The 26631-nt window shown below is 32.9% G+C and overlaps 1 protein-coding gene across 1 annotated transcript; it reads right to left on the bottom strand.

Moving 5' to 3' along the window:
* Positions 1-1494: 1494 nt before the first annotated feature.
* On the bottom strand, positions 1495-24147 carry LOC132922897 (polycomb group protein Psc-like). Its single transcript, XM_060986643.1, has 8 exons — positions 23913-24147; positions 18719-18934; positions 14914-15001; positions 9880-9983; positions 9708-9804; positions 6635-6698; positions 6372-6491; positions 1495-4648 (listed from the first exon to the last, which is right to left on the bottom strand). The coding sequence occupies exons 2-8, from the start codon at positions 18888-18890 to the stop codon at positions 2039-2041; spliced, it is 3255 nt and encodes a 1084-aa protein (XP_060842626.1). The 5' UTR covers positions 18891-18934; positions 23913-24147; the 3' UTR covers positions 1495-2038.
* Between the last annotated feature and the right edge of the window lie 2484 nt (positions 24148-26631).

Below are 26631 nucleotides of genomic sequence, written 5' to 3'. Positions count from 1 at the left end.
AATGTGTGAATTATGATAAACATTTTCGATTACCATCCAGTCGTTTCCCCAAAAAAGGTACTAAGACCAACCATTTTTCATCGAATACTCAAATAATGCAATAATTAGAGTCTCGGGTTATCACGCTCCAATGGAGGGACCATACGTATATTATATTCCGACAAAATATGTTATACAGGTTTCGTTGAGTGTGGCGGTTAATTAACGTTGGAAAAACTACCCGAGCGAATGTATATTGTACTATAGGGTTTTATAATATAATAATAATATTATAAAAGCAATTGCCGTGTGCACATCAGCACACCTGTGTGCATATACGAAACACGCCCACGGGCCGCCACATGGCTGCAACACAATACCCACTATCAACTTTTTTTTACTTTCAAAAATGTCGGTTTTAAGGTAACTCGAAAACGACGAAAACTAGCAGATGCGACCCGACAGGTGTGTATTTTAAAACAAAAAAATAATAATGTAACGTGGTGACTTTTATTACACAGTCGTGCCACTATACTACCCTTCCAACAGCGACTTATTGACGAGTAAAGACAATAATATAATTATAATGAAATAGAAAGGATAGAGAGAAATGCTATAAGAATTAGACCAAGAACTTCATTATAAAACACATAAGGAAATTAAATTACAAATAACTGAAGTAGCCACAGCCGGTGGATAGAGAGGAGTGGAACGATCACCCGCCGTTCGTTATCGACGTCCTCGGAGTTTTAAGGTCAACGGTATAAAGTAGAGAGCAAATGTTGATTTGACAAAGTACAAATTATTGTAGCGCAGATTCTCAGAGGTCACGAACCTATCTGCACACTGTAACGGGCTCTCGATACTCAGAGCTTTATGAATAACTATTAGGACGGGTTGACGTCCTTGTACGGTTTTAAGCTAAGTGGTTATCCGAAGAATCGGGGACCGAATAGTATTATATATCACATTAGCATTTCTGGTTTAGAAATCTACAATTCACTATTCTATGAAAACAGCATGTTAATATAATCAGATCGCGATTATATAAATTACTAAGAAGTTTGTTTATCATAGAAAATATTGTAATTACTTTTGCAATTCCGGGATGATTTATTCAATGTTCCGAATAGTGCGCCGCTCACATTTCGAGTATCGTATATTTATTCACAAATATGAAAAACAACTATGTACAAGATCGTTAGCCAAATCATAGGGCCTCAGATCTCGAAGAAGAAGAAAAGGAACATTATATAAATATAACTAATACCACAGTACGTACTTCACTTTTTAAATGTATACTATACACTATATACAGCCGTCGAGTCCACTGTACCTTCATACCTCACAACATTGTACTTTTTATGTTGTACTAAAATAAACAATCAATTTAACTTAAATTGACTTAATCAAATTATTTAACTCATTTGAATCACGGACTGTCCGCTCGCTACAGCACATTCGCAAAATATACACCTCACTCTGTAATAAATAATAGAATAAAAAACACATTAGTTTAAATATAATAATATATAGCTCGGTTTATTGTTTTATACAAAATATAGTAATAATAAATATCATTGCTATACAATATTGTTATTGTTTAAGTAACATATAGTGGGTTATTTGTAAATGTACATATTATAAAAATATATAATGCGATAAATATAGGGTACCAGTCTGCTATTAATATAATAGTGTAAATATAATAGCATAATGATGTAGTGCCATCATCATTTTTTCACATGTGTGTCTTGTTTGTACAGTTTATATACATGAAAAAAAAGAATTTTACATTTGAGCTTTGACATAACATATACCGAACTCGTTAACAAAAAAGGAAATTAAATATTAGTAATAACGAATAAAAAAAATAATAATTCATTTTGAACATATTGTATAAACTAACATTAAATAATAACTACTAATCAATAATATAAGTAATAACTAAACTAACTATAGATAGGTACACTACGCAATATCAAAAAAGAAAATGAAGATGATAAAGAAACGATAGCAATAATAATAATAATAATAATAACTCATAAAAGGTCCCCGTTCAATTGTTTAGGTTAGTAGGTGGCCTGGCAAACAATGCGGGATTAAACATAGCTCGAGGCCATTCTACGGGTCCTTTGCCACCGTTACGCATTAATCCGTTGTTTAATGTTTCGAAATGTTGTTTCAATAGGAATGCGGCAGCCTGTCTCTGAGCCGCGAACAACAGGTTAGAGTTGATGGCTGCCGAAGCAGTTGAGGACATTGTCGGCGGTACCATTTGCCCAGGACTGGTTGATTTTTTTGAGTTGGGTAAAGAACAATTGCCCGAAACGTCGGTAGCCGCTAATTTTTTTACGCCATTTGGTGGAGACTTGGACAAGTCCAAAACTTTAGTCACTGGTTGAAGTTTTGAGGTAGGTTGCTGTTTCATGGCTGATTGCTGTTTTGTAACAGGTTGCTGTTTCGTAACCTGTTGCTGTTTCGATGACTGTAGCTGTTTCGAGGCTGGTTGCTGTTTTTTAGTAGGTAACAGTTTAGCATAAGGCGACGAGTTGATCTCGATTAACTGTGGTACGTCATCCTTATTAAGTCCAAGTCTCGGAGGCGTCACCTTCCGTTCGGGGTCTTCTTGTTTCCTTTTGTTGATGCTACCGCCAACGATGGGACTCGCTTCATCAAATTTCCTCTTGTTGTTAGCACCATTGCCACCGATGGGATTCAATTCATCCAATTTTCTCTTGTTGGTAGTACAACTATCAACGATAGGATTCAATTCATCCAATTTCCTTTTGTTGTTAGCACCACTGCCAGCGATGGGACTTAATTCATCCGATTTCTTTTTGTTGTTACAGCCAACGCTACCAATTGGACTTAGTTCCGGCGCCTTCTTCACCGAATCGGTAGCGAACGTCATCAGCTTGATGGACACGTCCGGTTGCACGACTTCACGACGCTTGGCGTCCATGTCTTGCTTTGAAGTCTCGGTCAAGAGCGACACACTTAAAACGCCATTTTCCGTATCCACGCGTCTTTCTATACGATTGTTATCTGTAACATTGTTGTGTTGCATATGTGGGTCTTCCTTCATCCGTTTTGTTGGCATACTGTACAGGTTTGGTACGGGTTTCTTGTTCACCGGTTTGCTTGGCACTACCACGGTATTACCACTGTTGTTACTGTTACTAGTTTCTGTAGTTATTGCAGGTTTCGCTAACTTCTCTGCGGCTGTTGGTACTCGCATTATCTGTAGGCTTGGCTGAGAGTTCGAGTGATTTTCGTGCGAGGCTGGCAGTTGATTAGTCTCTGGCTCAGTGACTTTGGTGATCTGTAGCGACGATTCACAGTTGTACTTGTCATGCAAGTCGGTAACAGTCGGCGGCTTCAAGAGCCGCAGATCTTGGCCAACTTTTAAGAGACTTTGCGCGGCGTTTATTTCGTCCGAATTTTTCGACGACATACAACTATTGGCGGCAGGAGGTTTATCAGCCATCGATTTTTTGGTCTGATTTTCGACCACCATCGCAGACTTCTCATTCATCTTATTGTCTTTCAACGCATTTGTTACAGGTGATGGTAATGGTTTGGCCGCCAAACTTCTCGCCTTATTCCACTCGTAGGACTTGCGCACTGGTATAAAAGGTGGGCGATTGGTAGACGCTTGGCTCCGAACAGGCACCGTGTCTGGAGTTCTCTTGAATGGATGCATACCAGGGAATCCGGGACGGACATAGGCGTTCGGTTGTACAGACGAAGATTGTTGCTGCTGTGGTTGTTGAAAACTAGGTATGGATGTATGCATACCGATCTGTTGCATCTGCTGTAGAGTAGGGACGAATTTGGCAGCAGCGGAGGCATTTTTGTTCTTCATGATTAGTTTCGTGATGGACAGATTGAGCTTGGATTCTCCGACACCAGTATGTTTCTTTGGTAATGGCAGAGCAGAAGGCGGAGGATTACTAGGAACAGCAATCGGCGACATTTGTTGCTGGTCAACTAATTTTTCCAGCTTTTTCATCGGTATTTCGGAAGTTGTACTGCCGGTTTGTTGATGTTCAACAATATCGACAGATTTATCATCTTCTTTCGTTATATTCAATGTGGAGTTTGGTTTCGATAGTTCATTTGCACAATTGTTCCTCACGTTGTCTGAAACATTTTCCTTCCTCGAACTTCCTTCTGGCGATATGGGAGGGTTTAGTGGTACTATTGCTGGAGGAGAAGATGATCGACTATCTTTTTTTAATAAATCGGTTCTTGCGATTATCGGCGCTGATTCGTTTAGACCTGATTCTGGTTTGGAATTTTGTTCTCCCTCAATTAATGTTGGTTCTTCAGTAATAGATACTTTCAAAAGTTGTGGTATAGTTTTTTTCTTATCTTCTTCTGTCGTTTCGACAATTAAAGTAAGATCCGACCCATTAGTTTGTGATGACAATGGTGCCGTTTCCACGGCAGTATTAGGTACCGGTGATAATACGGGTTCTGTGGTTATGACATCTGTTAACGATGTACTACATTTATCTGTAGACAACATTACGGGCACCATCATACGAGCATTAATCTTGTAAAAGAATCGCATAGGTTCGTTTCTGTTCCAAGTGTAAATATATGCTATATCCATTATCGAGTACTCTTCAGGAAGGCTTTCTCTTCTATACAGTAATTCAACCTGAAAAAAAAACAGCTTATTTAGAACGACGAATCGACCTTCAAAATTTAGATCACATATGCGAAAATCTCAAAAAGAAAAATCTGCCCTATAAGTGGATTTATTTATCAATTTTAGAAATTAAATTATAAATACATTGGTCGATTAACCTAAAGGTTAGTTTTGAATAAGGACTATTCAAGGAACAAATAAATATAAAATATACTTATTAGAAAACCTTAGACTGGGAAAATATTATGTATAATTTGCTAAAATTCGATATTTCAATTAGAAGCTTAATTTAAAAATGTCTCGTTTCATTGTCTCAACATACACATATTACATTATATATGTATTTTTTTAACAAGCATTAATTTGTATGATATTATATTTTCCAATATTATTCCAAATCAAAATATATTTTCATATTATGAAAGATTAACATTTTTAATAAAATGTTATACCAATTGCTTGCTAAAATTCACGAAAGTGTAGGCCATACTATGTTGTAACTAACAATATTTTTTTTTACAATAAAATTTGTGTTTTGTGTCAGTAATGTAAAAAATAAAAGTAATAAATGAAAACGCGTTGCAAAATGCATGCATTATTGTAACTTGTAATACTGGGGTAGCGAGTAAATGGAACCTGTTTCATACCATTGTCACGTGTCATTTTCAAATGGTATTAATAATAAAACGTAGTAAACAGTGAAGTAATGAAAAACTACTATTACCACCAAAATGAATTATTTTTATTACATTACTATTTCTTTATATATACGATTAATAAGCAAATCACATTATATAAGTACATACGTTTTCAAAAATTAATTAAAAAATTAATATATTATACCAGATTAACATTTAGTTATATTATATCGTTTATTTTGTGATGAGTTAATTGGTCGTACATATATAATATACAACATAATTAAGTATTTAGAATTAGAATTGATAGATTACTGTTTTTGTGATATTAAATTTAAGATTAATAAGAAATAAGTTGATGTAAAATTTAAACTTAAGTGGGTTTATCGATTATTATAAAAATAATCAAATGTCAATAGTAACTATTTTTATTGGAGTATTCTTCGACTAAAGTACAACTTAAAGGAGGTGCGCAATAAAAAAATTTTTACTGTTGTACAGATATAAAGTATTTTACCAAATTTAAAATTTCACTTTAAGTAAAATATTAATACCTATATAAATATACGAGAGCTATAATTATTCTGTACCTACATACTTATAAATGTTTATCATAAACTGTAATTACTTCGTGTAGACCACTAACTACTGGTGGTAATGTTAACTACAGTAACGTTAAAGTTATGTGAGGTTTTAAACTTAAAATGAATTATGTAATTCATACCATTGTTATGTTTTTTGATTATAAACACAATAAAATATTTTCATGAAAGATTATCAATGATTATGGTACAACTAAAGTAAGTTCCTAAGAGCTAAGACATTATACATAAATTCTTCTAAATTATATTAAACATATATTTAGCTATTTATTGTATATCCAATAGACTGAAGAAGATTTATTTGCGATTTTATCATATAATGAAATATAGCGTGATTCATTTTCAAATACCTACAATTTGTATAAAAACTACACTAGGACTGAACACTAATATTATTGTTTTTTTTTTTTACAGTTTTACCAATGACCCAGCTATAAAAATGTGTTTTTAACGAATTAAAAATAATTAATGATCTAATAAAATATTTTTTACCTTGTCCCAAGGTTTTAGATTATACTTCAGTCGAATAAATTTTTTGAGGTGCGACATTCTAACAGCTGCAGGACACTTCAAATACCGTTTCCTCACAATACATCTTTGTGGCTTGTCGGTCTAAAAAATATAAAAATAATAACAATCATTATGGATATTATATTTAATTCTTTATTTTTATAGCAAAATATAATTAAAGATTAATTGATTATTGTATACAATATTATTTCGGTATAGATATGCATTTTTAAGATAATACTCACTCTCACTTTGTACTGTAATCCTTTGTCATCTGTGACGTTTTTCCACATTTCTTGTTCACATTCTCTGTAAAACAAATTGGTTAAATCAAACACTAGTGAACAAAACAAAAAATAATAATATACAACTTAAAAAGTATTATTATTTTTATAGATTTCTGCTGACAAAATCATATAACAAAAAAACTATATTTTATTATGACTTTGAATTATTAAATAGGTTATGATTACGTTTAGACTTTTATAAATATTATATATATATATATACATATAGTTATTATTAAAATTTAATTTAATGAAAAAAACCACTTATTCTCATTATTTGTGCAATAAATTATGTTATTACAAATAGTTGATATTATCTTTTTATGAAAAATGTATTTTAAATCAATATCTAGTGGGTAACGGTTTTCAATAAAAAAGAATGTATCAATCATATATTTTATGTAGCACATGATTTTATGTTAAATTATTTTTTTCTAAAAAAAATGTATATTACAACAGTCCTGTCCTTTTAAAATGATTACCGATACGATAATATATATTATATATATATATACACACACACACACGCACACACACATAGTTTGCAATCCGGGGTGGCGTTGCAACAGCTGCAACGGCGCGCGCATGTGTATCGCGTGCTATACAAAAGACACGAAGAGCGAAAACAACGGTGGCGTTACTACAGCGGTAGCAGTTGATGGTATTTGGTGTTAGGTGGAGGAGGGGGGATTAGAAAATAAGTGGCCCGTACGACAATCAAATTATGAAACCCTGAAATTCCACACGTGAAGAGAGCTCAATGGTGGGGGTATATATTCATCGCCATTTAATATAAAACGGACGGAAATTATTCGGTGAAGGGTTGAAAATGTTAAACAATAGACATATAGTTTCCATATAAGAATTTCGAAGGGGTGAAAAAATTACAACTGTCAATCATTTATGAATTACGTAGTATATAAATGTTAGAATTCAAAATATAACATTCATAACACAACTCTAAATGGACCAACTACCGAATGATATTAAAATGATATCGATAAAAAAATATACATATAAATCATATGAGATAATCATAACCTTATTAACATAAAAGTTAATTTCTATATCATATTTAAATAGTTAATCATGTCGTGTCAATATAAAATTTACGACCGCATATGGGTTTATAAAACAATATAGGTTAGGTTTATTCGTTATTGCTTATTATTTTTGATTTATCAATGCGATACATTAAAATGTGACTATATTAAAGTACTATACGAGTATATGCTATTAACTTTAGTATTTAGAAAAGATTATAATAAATTAATAAATGAAAAATTATTACATTTTATCTAAGTATATATAGTTCTAAAATTAATAATCATAAGAATACATTTTAAATAAAACGTGTATATATATATATATATATATATATACCAACGAGAAAAAAAATAATTTTGTTATTATTTATTATCAAATTAATATATAATAACAAATAACTATAATAATAAGTTACAAATTAACAATTGATCTTGAAAACAATAAACTGCTAGTGGAGGATCTCAGAAAAATGTGGTTTTCCGGCCCGTCGTGGTAACCAAGGTAACCGTGCTGGGCCCTGATCGATATGTATAACGCGCGGGGAAATGCATTTGAGGGCTGTTTCTCTTTTTCACTATAAATTGAACGTAGATGAGTACTGAGAACCTGTAGCTATCAGTATATATATTGTATACAACAATTAAAGGGAAGAGTGATGTATAACCATATATAGCTTTTTTAAATATAAATAACCTATTTGTTTATGTTGTGTTTTAGAAATTCTATAACATATCTTCAAATATAAAAGTCAGTAATTTAAAATTACTAATTAATAATTTGTTTTCACGCATCCAATTATGCAAAATTAACGAAAAATTGAAATTTTATTTTTTTTAAGAAATCCTATAATATTTTCTTAACCCTAAAGTTTTATTTTCAGTAGTTTTTTAATATCTTACTAAAATCGTTTATCTTTTGTAATATTTGTAAAGGCCCTTATGGGTAAACAAACAATTAAAATACTGAATTACTTAAAATTTTTTTTTTATTTAGGTGCCTCCATATGTAGCCAATTACAGCAGTTCATACATAATAAATATACCTATACACAAAATCGGTAAGTATATGTATGGTATAATTATTATAAATTATATTATTGAATAATCATTTAAGGTTAGACAAATACTTGTATACGTATATTCTATAATTAACTGCATGTAACTATACAATATATCCGATATAATAATAATACACAGGGAAAAATACATTTTATTTAATAAAGGTTAAATGCCTGATTAAATATTTTAGATAACCTAATGTATAATAATAAAATGTCATTTTTTGGTTATAAACTTATAAATAACAACCTCTACCGGGAAAATTTCCTATTATTTGCCGATTTGGGAAGTTTTTGGGATAAATTTGGGATAACCTGCAGTAATTATCTCCCCCTCTCCGCACACATAACACTACTAAACAGTCGTTCGTCACCTAAACCACAGCGTATATCTGAATATATTATAGGTATACCATTAGAATACTTCGACAGTTAAAATTATCACTTGTCTATTTATGAAAACACCACGTACAGCAGATTCTGCAGATCAGTGGTCACAGGGTTAAAGAAGTTTTTTTTATAGTATAGGTATCAATATACACCCCATATTCGTAACATCCAAGTTAAAATAATTTTTACAATTATGTCGAGTACAACAATATAGAGTATCTAATACAAATACTTGAAATACTACTTACTAACCAGATTAATGCAATACTTTGTTGATGATGAGACGATATTTTATCATAGATTTCATATTAAAATCTTATATAAATTATATTATAAAAATTTAACTATTATATCTTTAAAATTATAATTATAAATTTTAAATAAATATAGAAATACATGAAAATCAAAATCAATAATGATTGTGATGTGTACATAACTAAAATCATACAAATTTTATTTAGAATTGTACGATTGTAACATTATTACTCCTAATCATATTACATAATCAATTTTATCGTTAATTTGTATAACACTTACTTATCGTAGTATTCCAATGAGAGGCTAATTAATTCATCAGCAGTGTATACGATTCGATCTACGCTAACACCCCGACATTCCGGTTGTAAATGCATGTCTGTACGAAAAATAAAAATATAAAATATAAATTTCTGAACATCTCACAAAATCACAAGATATAAAAATATATTACCTCTGTGAGGATGTTTTTGATAAAATTCTTGTCTACGTTTCATTTCTGAATGATATAGCCCAGGGACTAATTTGTACACGATGTCTTGTAATGCTTTATCAGGCCTGTGAAAATAAAAAATTTTATTACATACAATTTACATTAACACATTATATTGACTAGTTTACAAATAAATTTTATATCTACACAAACAGGTATAGGATGAATATTATGATTATTATAGTTTCCTTAAAGCTAATAATTAAAATGTCTTGTTAACATATAAAATATAAACTGGACTTTTTTTTTTTTATTAAAAAATCTATTATAAGCTACTGAATTTTAAATTTTATAATGACCAAATTTAATGCATAATATTGGCATTCGTCCAAATATGCTCCACAAGTTTTACGTTTGCTTAAAAGTAGGTTTCACTTATGAACGTATACGTATAGGTATATGTTTATTTGAATATGTTTATTCATATTTTGCATACAAATTTGCATGCATTATTTTCCCAGCTATATTTAATCGAATGACCTAAATAAACTATGTTGTGGAGAGGGCTTTCATTCAATAACAAAATCAGTAAGAAGAAGCGGTAACTAATAGGGAATGGACCAATATATTATACACCTATGATTCCCTATTCTATTCTTACATAATAACATATAAAGGGATAATATATTATTGTAATATATATATATAGTCCTACATACTAAAGTGTATTCAATTATCTATATGTAGGTACATTTCATCAGCTTTTATTTTGTAACTGACATTTTTTTTATTGCAATGTGATTAGGTACTGCAGTAATAAATTGTTTATACATATAACTTTATATGACTTTTAAATAATATTACACATAAACTTACACATATAAATTTTTATAAAATTGTCACAATAAGTTGTTACTATAGATATTTATAGTTAATACAAATAATATTAACTATATGACGGTATAGAGTATATTTAATATCTTTAGATATATTTACGTAAAATTAGATATTCATAAACCACGTAGTTACATATACAAATGTAGGTTTGTATAACATTGTGCAATAAAAAATATATTATAAAATAAAAATTATTATGTCTAAGATTAAATTGGGTACTTTAATCCTTCAGTCAAAAGGTTACTATGAGTTTTTTCTTCTTACTATATATTATGACTTTATTATGTACTTTTAAACCTTCGCGTCGCTGCTAACTTTCAAACAAGCCTTAAAATTATTCGTACAAATAAAACCTATACTGGTTCTTACAGCACTTAAAACACGATTGTATAAATGAAAAAAGGTTTACCGGAATAAAAATATGTCTACGTGGAATAATTGAAATAAGGAATGTATAAATGTATATAAATATCTAATATATAATACATATAATATAAGAATATAAAGGTGAGAACAGCAACAGCGGAAAATGTATAGTAAACAAAACAAAACCTAGATTATTCCTGTTATTACTATAACAATAACCAAATTTACGGTATATTTCTGTTATCTTGTTAATACTTAATTTATATATATATAAGAACGGAAATGGCATTTCTTCTCTTTAATATAATATCTTCTATAGTGCACAAAATAAATGGACAATTTAAAATGTTACACTCGAGAATATGACGAACTTGCATTTAGGTTAAATGTAGATAATAAGTATACCAGTGAAATTCATTAAGTATACCTACAGTTAATTATAACACAAGCGTAAACATATATAATTATTATACCAAAGAACAGCATAATTGTATCATTTTGTTTCACTGCTCCACTTTTGTTTGTAAAGATTTTTCTAAAAAAAATATTGAATTTAATTGATTATCTTATTTATTTCATTAAAATATAATAAGCTCAGTATACGTGATGGGTGGTCTAAACAGACTAAATGAAAAGGACCCACACAACGACGACTTTTTACAATGTAAGAAACAAAAACTAATTACGCAAAAACCAACCCTGCGGAGGTTAGTGTGTAGGTGACTCAAGAATTCCGAAATTATTTTCCATTTATTAGATATATACCTACGTGTAAAATATAATAGTCCAATAGTTCATACTGTTGTTGAAAAAAAAATAGTGGTTGATGATATGAGCACAAATAAAAATCGTGAAAAGTGCGTGGTGCACTATTCTTACGAGCATAATATATTTGTATATATATAATATTAATGTATACGTACGAAGGGTATTATTGTATTAATGCATATAGTATATTTTTTGTATGAGTGATTGTTGTGTACAATTAACGAATACCAAACGCGCGTGTAATGAAATTCGATTAACAATTTTCGAATTATACATGCAATGTTTTCTATCGTTATTTAAACGCGAACGCGCCGACAATTTATACGAGCGCGGACTAGAATAATGACGACGCGATAATAATAAACATGAACTTCGAACGCGGGAATTGTAGTTCATCTGTGTAGATAAATAAAATGAAGTGTAAATTGTATGTGATATAAATGTTTAAACAGCGAAAAATCTATCTTGTAAAACCAATTTCAGAAATATAAAATACATCTGCGGTACTAGGTACCTATATATATACGCAGAGGAAGTGCGGAACTTTCCCGAAATTTCGTGTTGTAAAACAGCTGATTCGGCAACGACCGCGAAAAAGAAAATCGTATATGTGGGGCAAGCAACGCAATGGACACGAAAATCCGAAATATACGTACCGACCGCACAACTGCGAGCAAAGCGTGCAATATATATATACATGAATGAAGTGCTATTGTTATTTTCTCCCATGTCTCCCAGCCTGCTCTCTCTCACACACTATCTAAACTGATAAAATAATAATACATACGTACGTATATAATATAATGACTAGGACGATTTCGAATAGTCGAATATAACGCTCACTATATATTATCTGCAATTTTTTTATTTTATTTTTTACGACACGAAAACCGGCGGCGAATACGGCAACGCCGGAGAGAGAAAGAGGCCATTGACACGGGCGCCGCCAGCGCGGTAGGGAAACTCGACTTTGCCGTATAGTGTACCGCCGTCCGCCACCACTGCCGCCCGTACATATTTATACGTGTGCGCGTCTGCCGCCAACATAAACATACACACACACACACATACATACAAACACCGCTCACCGTACCGTAACACTTTTCCCGCGAGAAAAGCCCAGCGGCGGCGACTGTCGCACGTTACGCGAACCGTGAAATCACGGCGACACAGGTATGTGTGTGGGGGGTTGTTGTGTGCGTGTTACTCGCTCAGACATTCAAATATTTTACGTGTACGCGTAACTACGATACATACAATTTACCTATAGATATTATATAGGTAAACTATATAATATTAAGATATTAATATAAATAAATTATAATATATACGCTACACAATATACATTATAATATACAACACTATACTACAACACGTGAAACTATTTTTTTATATTTAACCCTTTTCGTATTTTTTCTTGACTTTAATTTATTTGTTAACGATATTCATCGAATACACGTCACTTTCATAATAACAGAAATATTGTATCAAATGAAACGCCAAAACATATATATCTATAAGAGTAAACGTATACGGTTCGAATCGTGAAAGTCAAAGGTGATTATTATAGTTGATATGAAAACATGGATAAAATATTATGTTTTATGTTTAACGTTACCTATTATCGCTTTTTTGTATGGCAGTACAACTTCTACGCATTTAAAAATATAATATATAGGAACAACAGTACAATAGTAAATACCTGCCTATTGCCTATATATATATAATTATGTATATAAATAAACTTATTATAGATACTTAAAAAAAAATACCAAGTCAGTTATAAGAATAATACCTACTTATTTGTGAACAAAATTAATTATATTAGATAGACTTATTAATTTAAATAATATATTGTGTATATATTCTAGTACGAGTTATAGTACTTAGCTATATAGAGAATAAATGCATTTTTTCTAATAATAATGCAATAATGCAATATTATAAATATCTATACATTATATTATAAACACGTGTTATGAATTTTAGATTTGTAAAGTTTATTCACACTACGATCATATAATATGACAGTTGTTTTCGATTTTTTTCGTAAGATTTACAGTAATCCTCGTAACCATTAAAACTTTTCTCGTCACCTCGGGTAAATAACTTGGACCCTAATGCTTTTGTCTCGTAGACATTATACGCTTCTTTTTCACAATGCATATTATATGAATAAGTTTGCTCTTTTCCAAAAGTCACCCACTGTGTCAAATGGGAAATATATACAATAAACTTTTAAAGCATTAATATTAGTTTGATAAGTAACTATATTGAAATGGTAAGTATATCTTCATAGAAAATTATGCACTATTTTTTTTTTATTAACAATAAATTATTTTTCAAATATTTTTAAGAAATTGTACATGCGAGTATAGAAAATTTAAAAAAAGATTTAAATTTTATATTTTTATTGGTTTAGAATATTATATTTGGATACACAGCGTTTATACTACAATAAGTATATACAGCCTATATAGCTATATAAGTTCGATGTGGGTTTATTATTATTATTACAGCCGTAAAAACCAGCGGGAAGTATGAGCAATATGCATAATATTATTTATATATAAAGTATGTGTTATACGTATATAAGTATCTCTAAGCGCCTACCCTCGTAATCTCAAACGGTACACGCGTGAATAAAATGAACATGAGTTCAACAAATATAGCGAAGTAATGACGAAAAATACAATCGTGTGGGGTAGGTTTCATATCTCTTACATATGTACATACTTTAAAATAAAAATAGAACACTGGAGAAATTATGTATTAATTAGATTTGAATATATTAACATACCATTTATTCATGATTTATGAACCATTTATTATTGATTGTATAGTTTAAAAAAGAAAAATGATACTTACTATAAGGTACCTATACACAATATATATAATATTAAAAATAAGAGAGAGATAGAAGAGAGTGAGAATTATATAACTATCTAAATATTTTTTTGTATAGAGGCATGTTGCTTAGAGTAAATGTTTCTAAGTAAGAAAACAATTCAATTTTAAACTTACTTGAGAACTTTGCTGTTTTGAATATCTTCTCGGCATATAGGACAAAAATTATTCTTATCCAAATGCAGTACAATGCAGCTCCGACAAACTGTAAAAACATATATTATATTTATTTAGTAAGTATGGTATATATTGTTTGACGTTATTAGTTCCAAAAATTTCAAACGTAAATAAATATAATAGGTATAAAATAAGTACTTAAATATAAATAGAAGTATAAAAAAAAAATTTTTTTTTAGAATTTAAATGAATCTGCACGACAAATTCGCAGTGTTATTATCATACAAATGAAGTGAAAATCCGACTGAAAATTCGAAGCGATTAGCATATTGTCACTGGTTAATCGACCAAGTTTTGCTCATAGTATTATTCAAAGTTTTACCCTCCTCCGCATGTGATGTACACGCGTTCAGCCTTAAGCGTTTCGGTATGCATAACCGGGGAATATTTTAATGAAATCTGCCTGGCGACTTTGAAATTCAAATATATCAAAGAAAAAAACGCTGGTTTTATTAAACGAACGTTTTGAAGTGGAATGGGTCGATTCTTATAAACATATATATATATATATATAATGCTCTATATTATGTTGAGTTCACACATCATTATATTATATACGACGACACGGTCTCATCTACACGCAATGGTTAATTTTATCGGTCAAACAAGCCGATTCAATCGGCTAAAATGTTTTATACCAACGGAAAATGTCATAATATAGGTGGATAACCTATAAGTCTAATCATTACTTTAAAACTTTAAATAGATTTAATATATGTTAATTACCTTTCACTTATCATTATATGCAATTTAACATTATAGGAATTACAATTTCCTATTGTTAAATTATTATTATTTGGAAATAATATACGTCAAAAGTAAAAATTTTAAACAGCATATACCTATATTATGTTTTTCAAATAACTATATATATTATATGAAACAATCTATACATTTCTATATCCTAACTACATAGATGTATCATGTATACAGGTAATTTTTATATTCATTTTGTATTTAAAACTAAAACCAAATTAAACTAAAATTCAAGATAACTAGAAATTATTTTAACTTTATTAATTTTATTTTTTAACCGACACATGTTTATCTCTTATTCAATTAGAAAATTGAACAATCGCGGTAGCAACACTTCAAATTTTAGTTTATATTATACGTATTACTTATAGTACTAATAGATTATTGTGAATCGTGAGTTCATCGTATACATTTTAGTGAACATCTACACATGGAAGACAAAAGTAAAATAATTGTATGCTCTTTTGATTTTTAAATAAAGGTTATAGGTATATGGCAATATTGAACAAACATGTCGATTCTATATGTAACTAGCCTATAGTCTACTGTAACTCATTTCAGGCACTACATACACAGTTCAGTTTCTATCTACGAAGAAGGTCTAATCTGATTTCATAATGCTTGTATACCATAAATGTAGCTAGAAAATTGATTTTATATAGAAGTACAGAACGTATAATAAAAACATTTCCTGACCCAGAACTCGGCGTTAATGAAGTGTGAAAAAAAATCGTCGACCGAAAAAAAACCCCATAATAATAATAATCATCATCATGACGGAATAAGGCTGATGCTCGGAGCGGAGGAGTAATAATATCGTAATAGTATATTATACAGCGTCGGTGCGCACTCGCGGGGTCGTCATTCCACCCACCGCTCTGTGTCCCCCGTCCGCCCACCGACGGTGCGCGCCGTCGGTTTATCCACTACCCGCCCGCCCGGCCCGCGGACCCGTTGCGAGAGAAATCCGAAAACGTTTTTCACGGTCCCTCACCGCCGCCGCCGCCACCGCCACCGCCGCCGACGCAGTCGTCGTCCAATTAGAGGCGTACCATAGCCGGCGCACAGAACGCCGCGGCAGCGGAGCGGACAACGGACGGACGGAAGAATATCCCCTCTCGCATCGCCCCGCGGGGACACCACGCCGAAGCGGCAAGCAGCGGGCCCGTACCGAACGCGGCGGTGACGACGACGACGACGAACGATGCACACAGGTCTTTGCGCCGAATTTACGAGCCGTAGGTTAGTAGTAGTAGTAGTGGTGTGGCGGCGGAATATATTATTATTATAGTGAACGAGAGCGGTGGGGAGAGACTGACGTTCGGAGGGAACGCCGCACAGATGGTTTTTGTTGTGTTTTCCTCGTAACGGTGTGCGGGGAGCGCGGGCGCGGTACACTTCTACTACGGAGCGCCGTTGTCGTTTCGCCGATCAAAACATACCGGCACAACGGCAACGTCGCACACACACACAAACGCGCGCGCCGTCAACAGCAGCAGCTCTACCGTCTACGCTTTTACTATACACGCGGTGCGCGTCGTCGACGAGACCGACTACGGGTACGTAACACGAGAGCCGCCGCCGCCGCCGCCGCTGCAATAAGCATACCGCACACAGTAGGCAATCAATCACACCGTACCCACGTCGTGTCGTCAACCCCTCTCCGTCCGCGTGCGACGAATTTACTTTCGAAATAGCACCCACCACGCCGCTGCGCCCGTCCGACTTGCACTCGCGGCGCCTTCGCCAATCTTAATATCCATCAACGTGCACGGGAATTTCGCAGGAAAAGTATACGGAAATTGTTTTACATAATATAATTGTATGCAATATTACGGGGTATAACCGCGTACATGCAACTGTATATTTTACGCGCACAATTAACGTTGCCCCGGATTTGGAAAATATAATACACAACGGTTGTTCTTTCGTGTTTTTTTTTTTTTTTTTTTAATTATTCTTTTCAGTTTTCACTGTACGTAACGACACTGCGCGAACCTTTAGATACACAAAGCTGTAAAATAATAATATGACCGGGGACGGTTTGTCAATGGATAACACTATATAAGGCACGCGGCTTTTGTGTAACGTTTTCTATGCGTGTAGCCCTTTTTGAAAAAACTCCCATACACATGAGGAATCTCAGATGCCTCATTGACATAGTTTATTCATTAACGAGACGTTCTTAATTGAAACATGCAATGTTTACCCGGTGAAAACCCAACACAAAAACTGTGATTATATTATAACTGTATTATTTTATATATGCTAATACGTTATACAGTCGTCTGCAGTGACAATTTTTTTGAGTTTTTACAATTTTATACAATTATCCTATGTCGTAAATTGAAAATGCTAACAAAACACGAAACGTCATAAAAGCGTGATTGTATTAATATATTTAATTTTTTTTTTTAACTACAGTAAAAGGTCAGTGAGACGGTAACATTACTTTGGGTGACAAATTGTTTAGGGATTTAATGGTGACAATAATATTGGTATACAATCAAACAGTTAAATATCAATTTATTATATAATATATAAGGTGTAACAAGACTATTTAACAAACTTCCATTACAAATGTTACTATATTTGTTTAATAGTCCCGTTACACCCTGCAGTATATATATACCTATACTTAATATTTACATAAAAAAAAAAAACAATAGTGCCATTGTTCTTTATTCTTTGTATTGACTTCTTATCATCATCGATATGACAAACCATACAGAAAGATGAGAACATGAAGACACATATTATATTGTGCATTAGTACACCAAGTATTTGGGGAAATGATCCCTGTATAATTATAGAATGTACAGTACATTATGTACTATAAGACAATGTGTCCGTATATTTTTGTGCAAGTATCTTACAAGTATTATTTTATAAAATTTATTGAGTACAATAAATGTGCAGACTTAAAATTATTACAGATTATTATGATAAATAGTTTATTATGTCTATAATAGGTACTTAATATACTTACAAGAATGAAGACATTCGACGATGGAAGTAGCGTCTACCAAATATCCACGGCATAAGACGCAAATTAGTTGACGGTTAACGTCAGTCAGTTTTACTCTTCCACCTATGCAGGGCACGACTGGATCGCCGAATAATTTTTGCAGCAGCCACGGAGGCGACGACGATGACGACATGATGATGACGATGATGACAATATATCAGAACTACGGTTTCAATTCTGTAAATTAATACAAAAATGAAGTTAATTAAATTATAATTCTATTATATTATTTGTATATACAAAACAAATATTATTGTATAAAATCCCTATATAAATAATATCTTATGCATTGTACATGTACCTGCTGAATAATACCTATCGCATACACCGTGCGTTTTCAGAGGGAGTAAAAAAAAATAAAGAAACTATATATATCCGGTAGGGTAGTTTCCGAACTAATGACGATCCCTGTATGTGTGTATAAACACGTGAGATGGAAGGGACATAGGGTGAAACTACCCTAAGCACACAAGTTCAGGTATAAGGAAAAAGGAAAACTTCTATATTATAAGTAGTGTACGAGAATGAAAAAACTCTATATACATATGTACTATATAGCTATATTATAGACTATAGTCGAACTAATTGAAGGCATATCGCTCACAAGTTGTACATAAGGTATATAGTGAATGGGTAACTTTTTGGCCGAAGAGTCTCATCGACGCTTGATGTACACATACAACATTAACGAGGACGATTTTTCAATGAAATCGGATTCTGATTCGTTTATGTGCGTGTATAGTATGCACGTAAATAAGACGTTAACCTTGCCCGTTATATACGTATACTTTTTCTTCTTTGTATTTAATGGTAGCCGCACATTCAATGACAAACGGTCTGTACAGTCGGATAATTTAAAATAAAAATAGCCAATGGCAATCGGTTCATTAATATACACCTTGAGAATATATTATATTCAAACGCGTGCGCTTATGTACACGCACTGCACAATAGAGGAAAATCATCGACCTTTATAGTCTTTATACGTTGTTGTGGACTACGCGACAAGTCAATGGCATCAATACGCATGTAAAGATAAACCAAGTAGGTATAAATGTATAAACAGGTATAAGATTAATATCGTATATTGGGATTTTTTTTTACTGAAGTCTCAGCTGAAGTAATAATAATAATAGGCAATAATAAGGCGAGTGGTTTTTTATTATCGATTTATTCTCTGTAAAATACTTAACGTCCGTTATAATTCGAGAGGGATAAAAGCATTCGACTGCATCAGGAATAAGAATATCCGCCAACAACAGCCCTGACAAGCATTTTCATAGTGACTGAACATACCCATCATGGGGAAAGAAGATAAGGACACATAAGGTTTCCTTATGCGTGTTAATATAGGAAAGTCCAGGTGATACATAGAGAAAAAACCGATAAACCGGTTTCACCCGTTATTGTTCTATATAATGCCTATTTCTCAAGGTATTAAAAAAGGCGAAAATCTCTGGTTTTCTTAGATAAAAATAAAATAAAAATGAATGTATATAGTTTAATACTTTAATGCGATACATACCTATAGGTATATATAGTATAGACCATTGTTGTAGGTGTCGCACTTATTATTCGTAATATATGAATTCGATATAATAATGTGGTGGCGTCAATAAAGTGAAGAAAGGTAATTCAACAAAACCTTATGTATAATATCTATGTTTAGGTTGAAACTATTTTTATTTAATTTTTCTTATTTAATACTGAACCACTGATATAAAGTGTAATATTAATTTAAAAGAGCCTTTGATATATAATATTGAAGATGAAAAGGTAAACGAATCTGACAGATATAGTTCCTTATATGGTACTATATATACGGACGGAAATTTAGTATATATAGGGTATCAAAACCTAATCCTTATGTATTTTTCCTGCCTTCACAGTATACTGTATACATATATTATAATATTTAAAATTATATATAAACGGAAAATGTAAGTAATGTCCGCACTGTACTTAAGATAATTACCTACTAGGTATCCACTCTGTTGCCATACGGTTGTGTATAACAAGAGTAAAGGAATGCAATAACTAATAAGTATATAAAAGGGAGAAATAATCGTGTGAAAAAATTACAATGATGTCCTTCTATAGTTTGCATAATAATATATTATGTATGAGAACAATCTCGTATATTATATTGACATGCAAAATACTTATTTTGGCGGCAACTGCAAACACAACACACATATTGACAACAGCGGCGGCCTAGTAGGGATATCATATAGTATTGTGTACCTATATATACATCACATACATACGATTTTCAAATACATTTTTCCTCTTGCTTCACATGTCAACGATTGTACGTCTATGTGAGAACACAATGAGTATATGTATAATATATATAAATATATATATAGGTCTACACTATAGGTAGGTACACAGCGCGGTGAGAGTATCAATAGGGGCTGCACCTTTTGTTTATCCATAATTTCCGGAACGGGAAACAAGCACACTGTATACAAGAGGGGTTCGTTTATCGTCTGTGTGCACGTATAGAGCAATGCATGTACTCGTATGTATGTATGTATGTATACATATATAAATGTATATGGGAAACCGGTTGTTTTTAGGGCCCTGAAGAATGCAATACGGAGGGGAGTAAATATAAAAAAAAATCAAATTAAGATACGACGGTCTACGGAGAAAAAAACCGGGCGTGATAATTTATAGTTCTGGAACATGTTCCAAAATATTATTTAGCAATTTCGTATTTTTGAACTTCTAACAGAGATGATAGTTGCATGTATAGTGTGATATAATAATATATATAGAAAAGTAAAACCGAACACGATAACAAAAACGCGTATAATATTATAGTGTATAATAATGTCATCTGTGTCTCTGTTTTAGATGACGCTACACACATTTATGTTGACACCGTCTTACAAATACACAACATAGTAAATTGTTCTGTAAAAAAATTTTTGTGTTGCTAGCATAATTATAGACCTATTATCAAAGTTAAAGGAAAGATTATATTCTGTATCGACTGTATCCAAGCGTTAGCCGTTTTTCAATGTTTTATTTTTAAGCAAGATATGAGTATTGTAAATATTAAGTTAAAAATTAAAATATCGAAAAAAAGTCCAGCACTCAAGCACAGATAAGGTTCTTGCCTTTGACTTTTATAATAGGTCAATCCACTCTAATATTAAAGTTGACAACTTAAAATCGATTCTACTAAACAAAAATTTGCCATACTGTATAAGTTTGCAAGACAGAGAAAACACATACGGCTATATATAGTGCCTCTTAATGTTATAAATTATATAATAACAATATATACTTGTGGTCGTCGCCGAGTACGTACAATGATACTAACCCAATATTCACATAATAATTATGTAACTCACTTTTTAGAGGCCACTGTAGAGTTTTAAATGTATAAAATGTCAAGAATATAGGTACCAATATATGCGAGTCTAACACCAACTTTCAAAAAGAGCATAAAATAATAAGTCAAAACGTTGATGATTATAACTTCTTTCTTTCTGCCAAACATTTTTATTTTTTATATGTCATCTAATAAAAAAAATTATTACTGCCAATACACATTTGTATATAAATAATAAAAGGACGACCCGTATTAATGTCATTGAATTACACACAAACGCTACCGCCAGATACAATCAGTGTCCCTCCTACCGCGCCAATAATCATAAAATATATAGACATCACCATCAGGAAAACGCATGTCTTTTTCCGTCACGTGTACTAGCGACGGCCGACACAGACGCCGCACCATGGGGTAAAAGTGTTACCAACTGTGTGAGATAAAGAGTGATGGAGAGACACAGAAAGAGTGAGAGGGGGAAAGAGAGTAAGAGAGAAAAAAGAGACGGTCCCGAAACGAACGAGTATAATACAACCAACTCCCCCTTCCCGACGACGACCTATATATACCGTATACCTACGTATACGATATGTTATCATCTTATCGATATAATATAGCTGTGTAAAACGTAGGTATATATAATTATTAATAAATGTATAATAATAATAATTTAAGTTTTTGCATGAATTGCTAAAAACTAATAATAAAGGAAAATACAACAATAACCAATTTGTGCTTCTGTATAGACTCGGTGACTTAAATATCGATATAGCGCAGATAGTGTGTTGACATTTGACAAGACATACATAATTCATAGGTATAATAAAATTAAATTAAAAATATTTAATGCGGTTAGATTATAATTTATAATATATTTACGCACCCGCCTATATAATATATAATTATTTATGTATACAAAGAGAGCATACACTAAAGTCTAAAACACATTATTGTATAATATAATACAATAATATATATATATTGTGCACTATTGTAGTGTTCAGAGTTTCCCACGGCAACAACCGGTCCGCGGCGCGTCGGGGGTGGGGAGGAAAAACCGTTTGATTGCGAAAGGGAATGAAAAAAAAAAAAAATTTACAAAAAAAAAAAAGGATAGGCAACAGACCTATACTGACAAAAAGTCGACCGGTGCCTCACACAGTATACGCGCCGAGGGGGGAGGGGTGACGGAAAAGAGTGAAAAAGAGAATGGGGTGAAAGACTAAAAGAGAGAGAGGAAAAATATTAGGGGGATATAAATTGGCCTTCATTGAATGGGCACGGCGGCGGACGAGAGCGTGACGCGGTGAAGGGAGGAAGGAAACCCGCGGGTAACGGCGGCGAGTGAATGAGCGCGGCGGGACCGGGCGGCGTATGAGCGGCGCGGTGAGCAAATCGACGGACGGGCGGGTGGGGCGGGAGGTAGCGTTATATTACACACGAGACCATGTCGGGGTTTCACATGCGCTACACGCACACACGCACACGCGCACACGTAAACGCACACGCACAATCGGATAGAGGGGAACCGCCAGCGTGTGCGACGTTGCCGTTTCGCGTCGGTGCACGAGTTTTCACCGTTGTCGAAATAGACAACACAAACGGCCGCCGCCGCCGTGTTGACGGTTTTTTTTTTTCCTGAACTCAAACTACGCAACACGGCGGCGGCACGGCAAATCTCACGTGACGTCGTCGACATAATAAATAATTAATAATGTATATATCTATATATATGTTATAGCCATTATTGTATATATATATATATATATATATATATTTGTATATTATTATATTTCGTTAGGTACTTACCACCACGGACGATCGCCGACGAGCATAATAGTTTCGACGAAAAAAATTGCAGTGACAACGACGAACGCGATAATCGCACAACACACAAAGCGAGAACCCGCACGGAACACTGCGGAACGGGTTGAGAACGCACGGGCAACTGACACGGCGGCTGGGCGGCTGCGAGCGAAACGCGCGGAGAAAGGTCGAGCGGACGTTATCGCGCGACACCGGACTAGAGACTGACGCGGAACCAGACCGACGCGGCAGCGGTGGTCGGGAAACGGGTCCCGGGCCGCCGACCGGGTGGGGGAGAACGGGTCGCCGGGCCCCGATTGGACCGGCAGGCCGGCGCCCCGCCCCACCGCACGGTCAGCATTGGCCCGGTGACGTCACGCCGCACTGACAATCGGAGGGGTGCGAGGCGGCGGCGGCGGCGGTGGCGACCGTGACAGCCGTTGGGATTTCGGCCCCCGCGTAGAATTACCCGCCGCGGCTCGTGAATTATCGCACGCGGTCGCATGTGCCTATATCGATTTTTTTTTCACTGCGCCGCGCGACGGCCCCCACGCGTCAAAGTCACCGAAACGCGGTCCTATTTTAAAACTGCCATCGCCGCCCCTCTGCGTCCATTCTACGTATGCGTATACACGTATTATTTATAGATATAGAACGTTTTTACGAGTCTTTTCGAGCACGTCGTATAGGCCACCGCGGGTCTGATGGCGCTGCAAACGTTCGACCGGACATTTTCGTTTTGGTTTGGCCGTTTACCCAGCGGTTTGCGCGCAGTCACTTGAAATTAATAAATTAAAATAATAAACCACGCAGCTTTGCGATTAAACAATTCGGCAGTTCAACATAACTTTAAGAACAAATTTAATTCAGTATGATTTCAATAAATTAGTTATACCTAATAATACTAAATAATAATAACAGGTATCAAATAACATAATTTATGCTCGTTCAAGTCTCAATTATAGGTACATTTTGTTCCAGATGTATGAATAAATAATAAATAAGGATTTAAAATATTTCAAATATTTACCTCATTCTAATCGTTATTCTGTGTATTCCTTTACCAACAAGCGGCAGTCTTTATTTTACCAGGCGCTCATTATTATAGGCACGACCAATTGTCAGTATACCTAAAGCCTATAAAGGGCAAATAATTAGGTACCTACATGGCTATATATATTATATATAATAATATATTATAAATAATTTCAATTCAGCTCATATTTTATACGTACCTACCTATATTTCATATTTGTAAAAAAAATATTATATTATTTGAACCGATTCGATTATTATTTTATATTCATACATCATATATTGAAAACTATAGCAAATGTAACACCTACGCCATTTTTTAAGTTTACCTAACTATTGAGTGGGGAAAGGAACAGCGTGAACTGCATACCTATTACATATAGGTACTTCTCAAAAGTCAGTATAATACCTAATATTAATAATTTATAATACAGTGTTCGCCGCTTATTGGACTCGCGATTAATTGGCTCATTCGTTTATATTAGACTTAAAACAACTGGACCCAATTTGCACATGCATAATATAATAATATATATATATATATATTATGTACTGCTAACACACAGAAAAAAATTTGTCTTTTCGACTCACACGCCGGTTAATGGAGTCAATGACTTAATGATTTAAGTATGGTAGAAAAATTAAATGCTTGGGAGTTAGGTTTATTACAATATATTTTATTTTTATCTAAACAAAATGTTACATGTATATACCTTATACCTATAGTAGCTTAAATTTCAATAATTATTTTTTAAGTAAACAAGTATTTTTTGGGTGTCATTAGCCTTATATTGCAACTTATTCGGTTAATTGACTCAATATGGTCTGGTCTCAAAGTGAGTTTAATAATAATAAGCGACGACCACTATGTATAGTATAATATGGTGATTTATTATTTATTATAGATCATAGAATAGATGTATAGTGATGGTAATATAATATATGATAAGGATTATTATATCTATAACTGCATGTATTATTGAATTGTCCAATAACGCTGCAATAACATGATTGCAGTGCTCTGCACTGCTCCATATAATATATATATGTTGGTCCATTACTTAGTCCTTTTAACATTTTAACAATCTACCTTCCCAGGTATTTTACATGATGTATATATAGGACTGATGACAACAAAAGTAAATTGTTGGATTTGTTGAATATATTATAGTTAAATAGTTTCATATTATGATTTTTTGCACTCTATACCTGCACTATTTAAACATATAAATGTATAAATAACTATACATATACGCCTATATATTATACGCGACGTATACTTTTTACTAAATACCCGGTTGTTATAATAAGTATATGTTATTAATTTTGAAAATTGTAGATATAGGCGCGTATGTCTTTATTTTAAACATTTAAAGACAACGCAAATGTTTACTTTGTCGTGTATTTTTAAATAGTTTGTACTGGGAAATTGTAAAAAGAACATATATATTTCATATAGAGCGTAAACGTAGTGTTGCGTTGTTTTCATCATATAAAATAAAAAGGTATTATTATAAGACGGGCATAATCGCGATATCTGCATATAGTATTAAGGTTAGGTTAGGTATTTATTTAATTATTTATTTGATAGTTTTTTTGTTCATCACATAATTAAATTTTTCTGGTTACTATTATATTTTCTCAGTGGCGCCATATGAATTTTATAATAATAATAAGGGTGACAAAA

This window comes from Rhopalosiphum padi, chromosome 1 (assembly GCF_020882245.1).
Source record: "Rhopalosiphum padi isolate XX-2018 chromosome 1, ASM2088224v1, whole genome shotgun sequence".
Lineage (NCBI taxonomy): Eukaryota > Metazoa > Arthropoda > Insecta > Hemiptera > Aphididae > Rhopalosiphum > Rhopalosiphum padi.
Note: the sequence above shows the minus strand (reverse complement) of the source record. Positions and strands in the feature narration are given on the sequence as shown.

Bases quoted from the DNA above. Each gene is read 5' to 3' on its own strand.
- LOC132922897 (XM_060986643.1), bottom strand. From the start codon at position 18,890: ATGTCGTCATCGTCGTCGCCTCCGTGGCTGCTGCAAAAATTATTCGGC. The intron at 15,002-18,718 runs GTAAGTATATTA...ATGTTTTTACAG, and splicing joins CGTCGAATGTCTTCATTCTT to TTTGTCGGAGCTGCATTGTA. The intron at 6,492-6,634 runs GTGAGTATTATC...TATATTTTTTAG, and splicing joins GATTACAGTACAAAGTGAGA to ACCGACAAGCCACAAAGATG.